The sequence below is a fragment of the Polistes dominula genome, unplaced genomic scaffold (genome assembly GCF_049000335.1).
Source record: "Polistes dominula isolate Pdom_NZ unplaced genomic scaffold, Pdom_raw_medaka contig_277, whole genome shotgun sequence".
NCBI classification, from domain to species: domain Eukaryota; kingdom Metazoa; phylum Arthropoda; class Insecta; order Hymenoptera; family Vespidae; genus Polistes; species Polistes dominula.
Genome location: NW_028301009.1, coordinates 495,384 through 508,774, shown reverse-complemented (window position 1 = coordinate 508,774; position 13,391 = coordinate 495,384). Strand labels below are relative to the sequence as shown.

The 13,391-nt window shown below is 28.0% G+C and overlaps 1 protein-coding gene across 3 annotated transcripts in view; it reads left to right on the top strand.

The window, feature by feature from the left end:
- thw (chitin-binding domain protein thawb) overlaps positions 1-13,391 on the top strand; it is a 105,939-nt gene that overhangs the window by 48,254 nt on the left and 44,294 nt on the right. For all 3 annotated transcript variants that reach the window (XM_089174058.1, XM_089174056.1, XM_089174057.1), the window contains one exon: positions 11,227-11,313. In XM_089174058.1, coding sequence (XP_089030184.1) covers positions 11,283-11,313 — 31 coding nt within the window. In that variant the 5' untranslated portion in view covers positions 11,227-11,282. The remainder of the gene's footprint in view (positions 1-11,226; positions 11,314-13,391) is intronic.

Sequence of the window (13,391 nt, the reverse complement as noted above, 5' to 3'; positions counted from 1 at the left end):
GCTCACACAACATGTGTGTGATAGCCGGAACATTGGTGATTATTTTATTTATAACTTTATATATATTTAAAATTATATATAAAATTAAATTTGTTATTAAATTGTTATTTTTTGTTTTATGTTAATTTTTTCGAGGATGACAATAAAGTTTTTTTTTAAATTAATTCTTGAAAAATATTACCAGGCCCCTGACAACGTTTGACTGCGTACACGTACGGCTATAAAAGTGTTAATAGCAATGTCAAGTATTATGATTAAAAATTGACGCCCAATCAAAAAACCAAAGTGTTAAAATTTTTGTTTCATATAAGGATCTATACGTTTAATAAAAATTACGTAATTATTCTTAAATCTTAGGGCAAGAGTGATTATTAATAAATAAATAAATATTATGAACAATTTTATTATAATTATATAATTTGATTTAACTATAAATTATCCTAATTGGTTGACCCTATGCAACATATACTTTCAAATGAAAATAATTTTAAAATAAAAATAAAGAACAACACGCAAACTCGTTCAACCCACCGATTTCTATTGAATTTATTTTACTCTCTATCGATTCATCAATAATTCAAATCGCGTATTAGCTTTTTAATTACATAAGAATTCCGTACGGGACAAAATAGAAAGGACGAAGAGGAAGATGAATTAACCGAAAGTTCTTTTCTTTTCTTTTTTTTGTCTGTATACTTTGATGGTAGAGATATTTGATAGTTCGTGTAATACCAATTTTCTCGCGGAAATAATATTATCGTCGAATCAATATCCCTAGAAGGATCTAACATGCAATTGGTCGGAGCCACGGACCACAAAGATAACCAATCCTTAATGACGTATATACTTAAAACTTATGTATATTATATATATATACTTACTTTCACCGGAATCGACGAGCATCAACGAGTTTCATTTTTGCTCGTGAATAATTCTTGCGACTTTATCGAATAGTTTGTTTAAACATTTATTTTCCCAATTCCTTTTTTTCTCCATTGTTTTATCTGGCGATAATACCACAAACCCCGACTCCTCCCATTTTATTTAAAAAGTTGATAAACGGATATCATTTTATCGGACGTCACGTTTTACACGGGAAATTGGTACCAATCGTGAAACGAGAAAGTTTTTGCCTTGTTCCTTAACACTCCCCATACCTTCCACCTTTCCCCTTCTCCTTTTCTTTACCCCTCCCTCCCCCCACAGCTTCTTCACTTCAAGACTTTATAATATACATCTCGAGAAATCCTTAGTTGAGATTTTACAACGAGGAAGAAGTCTATGGATTGGATCTTAATTTACATTTTATTCTCGCTGGAGAGATTACACGAAAGCTTCTCTCCTCTTTTCTTTTTTCTATTTTTTCTCCTTTTCCCCCATTCTTTTTTTCCCATTTATTTTTCTCTTACCTTTTCTTTTCTGTTCTATTCTATTCTATCTAATTCTCTTTTAAATTCTACAAATTACGAGCTCGTTTTGAGGACACGTTCAATCGAATACGTAAAGTTAATTCGATGGATTAAATTTTTCAAGAAACAAAAAAAGAATGTTAGCAAATTTTAAATTAAAAATTGCTAATAGGTTTAACGAAAATATTGTTAACGTGTATCCGAGCAAACGATGTAATACCATACTTTTATCATCTCTTAACACATTGCGCACAGATGACGAGATACTATCTCGTCTTTCGTACTTTATTAAAATAAATATTGTAAGTAACATTGATTTTAAAACTATTTTAACGAATCACATAATTAATTTAAAATTTATTTCGATAAAAAAAATTAAATACTTACCTATTGGATACTGGGGTACTTTATTTTGAGTAATTTTTCTTGAATGATTAAAAAAAATAAAAAGAATAAGCTTTTCTTATTGTTTTTACTTTTATTTTTACTTTTATTTTTATTTTTATTTAACTATTCACCGTCACTGAAGTCACGTAGAAACGGACGCATTATCGTAGCCGAATATCAAATATCACGAAAAAATATCCGCTGTAGCGCTTGCTTGCGTTATCTCGAAGAAACGGGGAAAACGTGGCGGAAATCTAATACCTTCTGACTTTTTCTACTTCCTTTTTCTATCCACTTATTTTCTTCTCTTTTGCCCTTCTTTTTTCCTTATAACCACCACTATACCCATCCTTTCCTTTTCTTGTACTTCTTTCTTTTTTTTTATTCTTTTTCTTTCTTTTTTTCTTTTACTTGTCTTCTTTATTTTCCTTGTTTCTCTTTATCCTTTCTGTATACTTTTCTTGATCTTTTTCTAATTCGAAAAATATCTCCAGGATTTTCTATTCTTGGATACTTGTCGTTAAAAAAAAAATAATAAGAAAATTATTAAAGATAAATCTTAAAAATAACATATAAACGTATTTTAATATCTAAACACTTTTTTATTATCGGATACAGATAAATATTCATTGTTTTATAGAATAATATATTTTTTTAAATTAATCGTTTACAAAAATATAAATCATAGATAGAAAATCATAGTTTATTCATTTTACAAATAATATAAAACATTTAAATATATCTAAATATTTTATGCAGCATGAAATCAAATGTAATTAATCAAAGCAATAATTAATATTCATGATTTCATGTTAACGAACTGTATATGTCTAGTATAATTATAGTTATCGAAATGTATAGTCTTGATTACATAATTATCTCGTTTGAAATCGTCCGAGTTTATTAATTTATCATCGAATTTCTTGACGTAACACGGTTACTTGATCGGTCTAGGCTGATTAAAGTGTCAACATTCTACAAAGTATCTAATTGAAGTTTCATCGGATTTCACGTAGTAAATACGACGACAAATTAGATACCTCTTCCGTTTCGAGTTTCCTTTTGGTAATACCAACTCTCATTTATGTACGAATATCTTATTTTAATTAAAATACCCTTATCTTTATCCGCTTTCATTTATCAATTTAAACAAAACTTCCATAACAAATCTTATCAATATCCAAATATTTTTTAATACAAAGAAAAAAGTATATACAAGCAGGTACGAAGTGTGTTAGCTTGTGTGAAAGATTATTCAAATTTCTTGCAAATTATTCATCAGTTTTTAAGATTCAATTGACTTTTTTCTTCCTATTGTATTTATTATTATTTTTTTTAATCCCCTAATCGCAATTTAAATAAAAACAATATTTAATTAGAAACTAAATGCAATGAATAGGGTACTTTCTGTAGAATGTATACTTTCCTCCCATCCCCTCCTCTCCCCTCCCCGCCCCATAACTATCATAATTGAAATGCAAATACGCTTGACTTTTCGAGCGGAGTCGCGTTTAAACATCCAACATAAACGGTTTTCCTTAATGAAAGCACGTCAACTAAGGTCTTGCCACGAGCAGGTGGTAGTTCCGTGAAATTTAAGAGGATTCGGAACTATAGAATACACCGGACAGAGAGAGAGAGAGACACTAATTATTAGTTCTGAATACAAACGTTAATTGAATAGAATTTAATCGAATACGATCTTTTTTATCCGCTTTGGTTGCTTTTTTAGTAGAAGTGAGTCGTTATCTTTATATTATTAATTATAAATATTCCATCTTTCTGTTAATTATTTAATTATATCATTATTAATATTTAATTACGTTCGTTTTATATAATCGCACGATTAAAATTTGTAAGAAATTCTATGAGAAAAATAAATTCATATATTACATTCATATACAGGGTGATTCTTGTAACAGTGACGGATAATAACTTTTTTTTAAGTAACAATAGAAAAAAATCATAAAGGAAAAAGTTATATGGTACAACAAATGTCAACTTTCTATGACCTTACTTTTTTCGAAAATACATCGATGCACCCGCTAGATGCAGTTGTACTTTTTTTTAATGAAACTTTATAATTTTTTTACATTATTCAATTCTTTTTTTTATTCTGCGTAAAAAAGTATTAAATGAAGGAATAGTTTACGAGATATTTGAAGTTATATAAGGAGAATATAACAATGTATTGTTCCAATACCAATTCAAATCAATTAAAAAATGTAATGAAAAATGTAAAAAAGCGCAATAGAATGTGCGCATCTAATTGTTTATAATGAAAGGGAGAAATATTCGAACATTTATTGTAATAAAATACATTATTGATATAAAACTTCAAATATCTCGTAAACTATTGACATTTCGATGACCTTCACTTAATACTTTTTTACGCAGAATAAAAAAAGGAATCGAATAGTGTAAAAAAAAATATAAAGTTCCATTAAAAAAAAGTGCAACTGCATGTAGCGGGTGCATCGATGCATTTTCAAAAAAAAATAAGATCATAGAAAGTGGACATTTGTTGTGCCATATAACTTTTTTCTTTATAATTTTTTTCTATTGTTACTTAAAAAAAGTTATTATCCGCCTTCGTTCCAAGAATCACCCTGTATATTTGCTTAACACAATTGTAATATTATAATTAGTTTAAAAAATAAATAGTGCATTAAAGTTTAACTCGTTTCGCTGAATAATACGTTTGCGTTTGTTAGAATATAATTTGGAGAATATTTCTTCTATTTTTTATTTAACTTTTTCTTTTTTTTTTTCAAATTATTAAAACGATATCCTGTAGCGTAAAAATAATACGATTAACGTAAAATCAATTTAAATGAAAACATTATCATCATAACTCGTCTTACTAAGTTGCATCTAGCGTGTATATAAGAATTTAATAAGAAAATCTGAAATTATGCAAGCGTAATCGCCAGATCGTAAATAGAACGTAGAAAATGTAACTCCCCTTGTAACTTAGTTCGATATAAGTTACACTAATAGAATGTACTTAGGTAAACTTTGCATTAGATTCAATGAACCATGCCATACTACTGTGTACAGTTAGAATTTCAAATTACTATAACTGAACCCGTGGAATTCTATTATACAAGCTACTGAGTTACGAGGGATTACCATCCTTACAGATTTAAAGGAAAAGTTACATCTGTATTTAACTTGCGCTTTACTCTATCGTTCCCTGATATGAAAGCCATTTTTTTGTTTTTTTCTTTCTTCATTTTTTATTCTCCTATGTCATTTTTCTTTTTTCTTCCTATTTTTTCTTTTTTTTTTTTTTAGGTACACGACCGCTAGAACTTTTCTCATTCATTTGTTCATTTGTATTAAAAGTCTTTTCGTGTTACGTATTAAAATTTACATATGAATTTAATTTATTATACGAATCAAAAGAAATGAATCGATTTAAAGTTAAATACGAAAAAAAAATTAGATCGGATTAGACTTTTAATTTCAAAATTATTGTCTTTAGACGGTTTATAAAAAACAGTGTAATATTATAACAATAGTTTTCTTTATTTTTGTTTTGTTTTGAGGAGGACAGTTAAACATGAATTTAAATACGTCGTTTTATACAATTACCGTTTTATACAAATACTAAATCTTGTAAGTAAATCTTCTCGTTTCTTAGAATTTAATTTAAAATTACACGAAACGTTCTCTTTTTCGTTCGAATTACGTGAGAATTACTCGAGATCACAGGGATAGATTTATTCGATCGCTTTTGAACGAAATCACGATCAGATAATCTATCTTTTATGAAGAAGCTTTTACATTTTATCTTCGTTTTAAACGAATTTATTTCTTACAATCAAATCATATTACTCCCTTTCCTCGTCTAGACCCCGCAGGAAAAGAAAGAAAAAAACACACGAAACGGAATAAAATAAATGTCTTCACATTATTTTAAAATTTATCAAGAAAAATGGAAATCAAATTTTTAACAATTGTATGCGTTTATTTTAATTTTACTATACGCATAGAAAAATATTTACAAATGTAAAAACAAAATATTATCTTTATTTTTTTGCGACGATGCCAAGAGAGAGACAAGAACAGAAAAAATAAAGGAAAATAAAAAATAGGGATGAAAAAAGACAAAGCTTCGGACTTCGCTGAATACGAAATGCCACCTTGTTGAGATTTACGGGTTCAAATATCCGCCATAATTTCTTCGTTCGTTGAGAAAAGTCAGCGGGTAATATGTTCCTTCTTCAAGGGTGGTGGGTGGGTAGAAGGAAAAGAGGGATAGGGAGTTAGGGGTGCTTTGGAAGTTACAACCCTCGGTAACGTAAATAGAGAGATATAGGATCCTTTTTCGTCTTGTTAGATGTTCGAAAGATTTAGAACAAGTAACATGACCTAAAACTACTTCGAGTTTTTGGCTATACGCGAGATAAACGTCGAAAGAAAATCTCGAGATTTCTACAATATTATATCTGGAGAAATTTATTTTGAGAATGTCTGTGTATTATTCAAACAACTAATGTCATTTAATCCAGTATGAGTTGTGAAATGATTAATGATAACCGTGACGGTAAATTTTCTAACTATATATATAATGGTGCTAGGAAATCTCTAGCTTGGGTATTATCTACCTATATACTATGCGTTCGTCATTTATGCAAGTACGAAATTCTGTACAGTAAAGGAATATTATTGAATAATATTAAACCACCATCTCCTTGTTACTATAACTTGTTATAGATACATATTTTATTTTTTTAATTTATAAAATGAAAATGATATGTGTTATAAGTTTAATAATTAGTACGAAAGTTGTAAAATATAAAACATAGTAATTCGCTATAATTTAGTTATAAAGTATAAATGATAAAAATATTAATTATAAAATAAAAAAAGAAAACGATTATTGCAACTTTAATTAGATTTATATGTGACGAAACAATTATGGCATTAAAAGAAAAACAAAATAAAGAAACATAAAAAAGCTTGACAATTTTTTGAAGAAAATTTAAGAAAAGGTTGGTCTCTCCATTTTGTATATGCAAGATAGTAGTTTCATTTTCTTAAAGGGAATATACTTCTACTTTTTGACTTGTGCGAACTCACGCCGTAAAGATTTACACGAGGGGCACGATTACACTTTGAAAAGCAGTCTCCTGGTGTTGTAGGAAAGTAATTTACGAGTTACGTTGTATGTATGTATGTACGTGTTTATGTGTATATGCTTCCCTTTCTTCTAACAAGAACGTATATGTGTGTCAGCGTACTACGTGATAGCATGCGTTTTAATGTACGAAGAAGAGGTGGTACGCACGTGTACATGTATGTATATGTGTTCTCTGTAACTCATGCTTCTAGCGTAAAATAATAAGCGTAAATCATGTTCGTTTCTCTTCAATGCATTACTTTTGTTGTCGTGATTTAAGATATCTACTGTTCCAACAATAAAACTATAAGATACATTGATATATTTATTATCATATTTCACATTGATTTATCCTTTTGTTGTATTATAATTCATTTTTATTATTTTATAATCTATACAAGTACAATTATTGAAGCAAAAAAAATGTACGTTAAGTAAATATTTACGCTATTACTCTTTATTTATTTGTATAATAAAAAAATATAATATCGTAAATAAAATAAAATCGAAATATATATACATATATTTATATAAATATAAAATAATAAAAAAAGAGAAAGAGAAAGAGAAAAAAAAAGAAAGAAAGAGAAAGAGATAAAATGTAGAACAAAAAAAGAACAAATATTCCTAACAATTTTTTAATATTGTTTTTATTTCAACTTTTTTTTATATACATTCTTCTTTTTCGTTATGGTTTTTTTTTTCAACAATATATCAAATGACTTTTAGTTTATATTTTATTCAATGGTTTTAAATTGTTGTACCTTCGTATAGAATCGAAAGAATAAAAATAAATGACGATGGATTATGGTCCATTCATAGGGTTTTTTTGATAATACCTCAATCAAAATGAGAAAAGTTTTGAATGCAATTTTTTTTCTCTATCTCTATCTCTATTTTTCTCTCTTTCTTTTTCTCTCTCTCTCTCTCTCTCTCTCTCTCTCTCTCTCTCAGTTTGCAAAACTTTAGAAATGTCTTGTATTTTTCACACTGGCCTTTCAGCTTGCTCACAAACGCGCGTATTTTTGAACAATACAGGGAGAGTGTATATTTCAGTCATGGCCAGTGTATAGGTTATATATATATCTTTTTTATCTTCTCTTCTTCCTTTTTATTCATTTTTTTTTATTCATTTGTTGATCGCATAGATTTTTTTTTTTTTTTTTGCTTTTTCTCAACCGTATCCTCTCAAATTTGTCAAAACTCGTCCAGTTCGATATATACATACATATAGAAATTCTTGAATCATTCGTAGTGCATTGAAAATATTCGTCTATTTGGCTCGTCGAATCTATTGTTTATTATTTGTTTTTTCTTCCTTTTCTTTAAAAAAAAAAGAAAATCTTTTTTCGTCATAGAAAAAATAAAATCAACGCACCAAAGATTTTCGAGTTTTAAACCAAAGGAAAACTTTTAACACGATTCGTCGATATTTTGGCTTTATTGGCTTTATTGTTTTATAATTTTTTTAAAGGGTTTTTAATTTTTTCTTTTTTTTTCTTTTTTTTCTTTTTTTCTATTCTTTTCCGAGATACCTTTTTTTATGAGAGGAAAAGAGAAACAAAAATTAAATTGAAGTGGAACTTTTAGCGAGAGATGTGGGCATATGTATAATACACCTACCATTCTCCCGTTAACTCGCTTTAATAAATAACATCTTTTAGCAGTTTACGAGGAAATGAAAGCACCATCACCAACGTTGAAGAAATAATACGTAAAAAATTACTCATAAAGCGCTTGTGCTCGAGTGAAACACATCGAAGTCAGTTTCTTTGATGGCATACATGCAGCAACGGATACACACACACATACACACACACACACGGTAGTGACAAGGTTCTTCTTATGCGTTATCTCACGCTTTTACTTTGATTGAGTTGTTGCATACTACGGGAAGATGAAAAACATTGTTCTTGACTTTCACAATCATTGTAAAGAAATTTTTATGAGTTCATTGACAATAATTAATCCACTAAGGATCTTATCATCATTGTCATTGTCTTCACCTTCGTAGTCAAATGTTATTAGCTAATTAAAAAATAAGCAATTTTATCTTGCCGCTTTTTAATTTATTCGCATTATTTAATATCTATATGAACATACGCATCATTTTTATATTAATTATAAACCAAAATTGTTATAAAAAACGATTATTGATTTGTAAAATTGTCTACAATTTTTTGATCCCATCTAATAAATACTTCTAAACCTTCCATTTACACGCATCATTTTTATTTCGAATTAATTATTCAGATTTCCAAGTATTTCATTACAAAAAATCATGGTCGCGAATGTGCATAACGTGTTGATATAAATCTCATCGAAGAGTAATCCTCTTGATGTTTATAAAAAAAAAGAAATAAATAAATATACAAGCAAGAGGAGGAACGAAAAGAGAAAAATATTCAAAGATCACGGGAAATCAGTTTGCCGTAGCAGTAAGCTTATTTCCAAGCACATCGAATAGTAATTTAAATGTCATAAATATTCGAGTCAAGGATGGTAAAAAGGTTTTGAAGGTAGGTAGGTAGAGAATTGGATTTTTGAAGTTTTTCTGCCCTTCCTTTTAAATTTACTAACTTTTCAACATTTTCGAACGCTTTTAGAGTCAATATTAAATTACACAAGTTTTACTTGGTCATTAGTTATTTATATTTAGATAATCAGTTTATCTTTGTCAAAAGCTACACAACTTTTCTTTATTCTTAAATATACATAAATAAATAAATGAATGAATAAATTCAAAATGATGGAGACTGAATTTTCTAAAACAAGATTAACACTTTCCATCTCACGGTAATAATTTAAGCTAAAAAGGTTTCTTTTTTTCTTTTTTTTTTTTTTTTAATGACGACAGAAATATATATTCTCCCTCTTTTGTTCGTTTCATTTCCTTTCCTTTCCTTTTATTTCTTTAACGAATAAATAAATAAATAAAGAAATTCAAAATCGGGACTAAATTTCGTAAAATAAGAGATACACTTTACATCTAACGGTGAAAATTTAAAGTAAAAGGGTTTTTTACGACGACAGAAATACATTCTTTCTTTTTTGTCCATTTCTTCTTTTTTTTTTGTTTTTTTTTTCTTTTCTTTTTTCCTCTCTTCTTTCTTTCTTTCTGTCTATCTATCTATCTGTACACTCCTGTGTGTGTGTGTGTTTTCTCGACTTTTCTCTCTCTTTTTTTTTCTCTTTCTTTTTTTTTCTCTAACCTCGTCACAATCCTTTTACTCGTTTTTTCCTTTTGATGTACATTTACACGTTTCACTGTTCTTTATTCTCTTTTCTTCAGTAAAATCGATTTCTTCTATCTTTTGTATATATGTAAGCACGTAAATGATTTTAAAACGATTGCTTTTTCTTTGTCAAACGTATGTTTTCTCTAACATTATTTTTATTTGAAATAATCCACTACGTAAATTTAGATGATAATATAATCACTTAAAATAAATTATGTTTTATATTAATACCACATCTCTGTGATGGTCAAACTTTGATACATTCAGAAGTTCAACAACGTAAACTAATAAAACAAGTATTAGAGTATATAGTTTTATTATTGGAAACAGAACTATACACACGACATGTATATATAATTTTCGAACTTTGCACGATTGGTAAATTTCGAAACGTAATTTAATTTTATCTATAAAAGTTCCCATGTAAAATAATCGTTTATCGTTATTCTAACAGTGTTATATTTTTTCTCTCTCTCTCTGACACGAAAAAGTTTATCGCAAAATTCGTAATCGTTGGGAACGAATAGTTGCATCGAGTTTTACAACTTTTCGGAAAGTTTGTTTTTCTTTCTTCGATATATTCTTTGCCAATCGATATAAAACCACGAAACAATGTTTACGGGGGAGATCTTGGAAAGTTGCGTAAATGACCACGGTAGAGGGGGAAGGGGACCGGAGTAAAAGTAATAAGAAAAAAGAGAAAAAAAGCAAATTAAAAAGAAAAAAGGTAAATAAGAAAAAATACAAATATCCATGTTGATCGAATAATAGCTGATGAAAAAAAGCTTCGTGAGAATGTATGTACGTGCAATGTGTGTATTTATATACTACATAATGTACACATATGTATGTACGTTTGTATGTACTAATGTTACGTAGGAAGGCTTCGCATCCAATCGCAATCTTTTTATGCAAATTGCTGACAAACGGTTGAATCCGTAATTGCAAAGGGAGATCTATGAGATAGTAGTTCTTATCGATTCTCTTCTATACATTACATCGATCTCACTTGTAACAAATGTCAGCTTTTAAATCTCTTGATTTTTCTACATTTTTGTTGCAGGACGTAAATCGTCTAAACACGTACACCACCGTAAACACGCACGTACGTGAAAAACGATGAAAGCTGCGGTGACCATTATTCTTATTTGTAAGTACAAATAATTATTACAAATATAAATAATTAAGAAAAATAATTTTTTGAGCGTGAAAATAAAAAAAAAACAGAAAAAATAAAAAAAATTATGATTTATAGTTATTAATTTAAATATTTTCTTTATTCGATAAAAGAAATGTGATTTTGGTATTTAAATAATTTTTGTTTAATACGTTGATCTTTTTTTGAAAATGATTCAGTTTAAATAAAGTTTATTGGAGATAAATTATTATATAAATTTTCACGTAACTTAAGGCTATCTTATTCGTGAATATCGAAAAGAAAGAAATTTTGGGTTTTTCGAGTACTCCAGTCGAGTTCAATAGCCGTCAGAATCGATCCTCTTAGGTAATATATTACAGCATCCATAATTCATTCGAAATTCAAGCGATCGTATCATGTTACGTGTGTGGTTTACAAAAAGAATATTATTGGTATCCTGTTTCAATAGTTATCAATATCATCATCATTATCTTCATTCATCATCATCATCATCATCATCATCATCATCATCATCATCATTTTGATTATTATCGATTTCGTGAAAGTCGATCAGAGATTCCGAAAGTTCTACTTACGTCAAAACGAATTAAATATTTTTTTCGTTTTTTTCTTCTTTTTTTCTTCTTTCAACGTTTAAAAACGTAAACTTTCCATTAAGCATTTTCAACGAACATGATTCACGATTCTTAAAGAGAAAATAATTATAGTTCGCTTTCATACAGTAGCACATATATATTTACTCGCGATATCATGTTTGCGAAGCACGAACTATGATCTTTTTTTAACAGAAACAATCGTTTCTAGATAGTAACGTCGTGTCTGACGTGCGTCGATTATTATTCCGCTCGTTGCAAAGATTTGCAACACGATTTCGAACAATAATAAACCGAATTCGCAACGTACCTACACAACAGATGTTGATAGAGGGGTGAAGGGGAGATCAGTGTACCATTACCCGCCCGGTTTATGTTCTATGTCAAGGCTACGCTACTTACTATTATTATCGTCTAATCATTCTCCATCTTACCATTTCTATTTTTTTACTTTAATATTTTACTACCGTATTTGTTCTTTTGTTTTTTTTATCTTACCATCGATACAAAACACATGATCCTAGTTTGCTCTTTGATGAATTCAATATTTTAATATCCTAATCTTCTCTATATTATTTTATGTTAACACTAGATTTACAAATGTTTTATTCACTATTTTTTAAAGTCTTACAAACATTCTTTGAATGAAGAAGTGGAAAGAGGGAAGGGATTATTATTTACATATATTTCATTACGGCATTAAACATAAACATATATTTAAAAAACATAATATTTCAGTTTCATATATATATTTAACATAAAATTTTGAAATAAATCAAATTTGCTTAGTTGGTAAATCTAGTGTTAATATTATATTTTATTATCATTATAATATGTAAATCTTTATAAAAATTCAGTGTCACATTGTCAGTTTCAAATGAACTTCGAAACTACTGAATCGATCTTAATGACATATTTTTTATTTTGTGTGACTTTTTTCAACTTAGTATGTAGAATAGTTTTATTTTCTTTTTACTAATTTAAGGATTTATTATTTAAAGATCTTACAGGTCTTTAGGTACTATAAGTTTTCAATAGGTGGCGCTGTATTACAATTTAATTATTTCAATTCACATACGACATAACCTTACTTTTTCTATTTTTTCAAGTATTATTATTTTATGTATTCCATTCTAATAGTAGTATTATTTTGTGTGTTGTTATTTATATATTATATATTATATATATTAAAAAAATTTTATGTGTTGTTTTATACCTAATTTGAATTCCTAGAAATTATTAGTAAATATTAATTTGACTCCATTAAATAATTTAGAATTATATTAACTCCAACGCTTTATAACAAAGCCACAGCAACGCGTGGTCGGAGCATCCTAGTTTTATTATATATTAAAAATTAAAAGAATTAAGTATGAAATAATTAGTATAATAAAATTTGAAGATTCTGTCGTCAGCGAATAGAAATAATTGTTATTAACAACAGAACAATTGTTAGTCAGGATTTTACGGTATCGT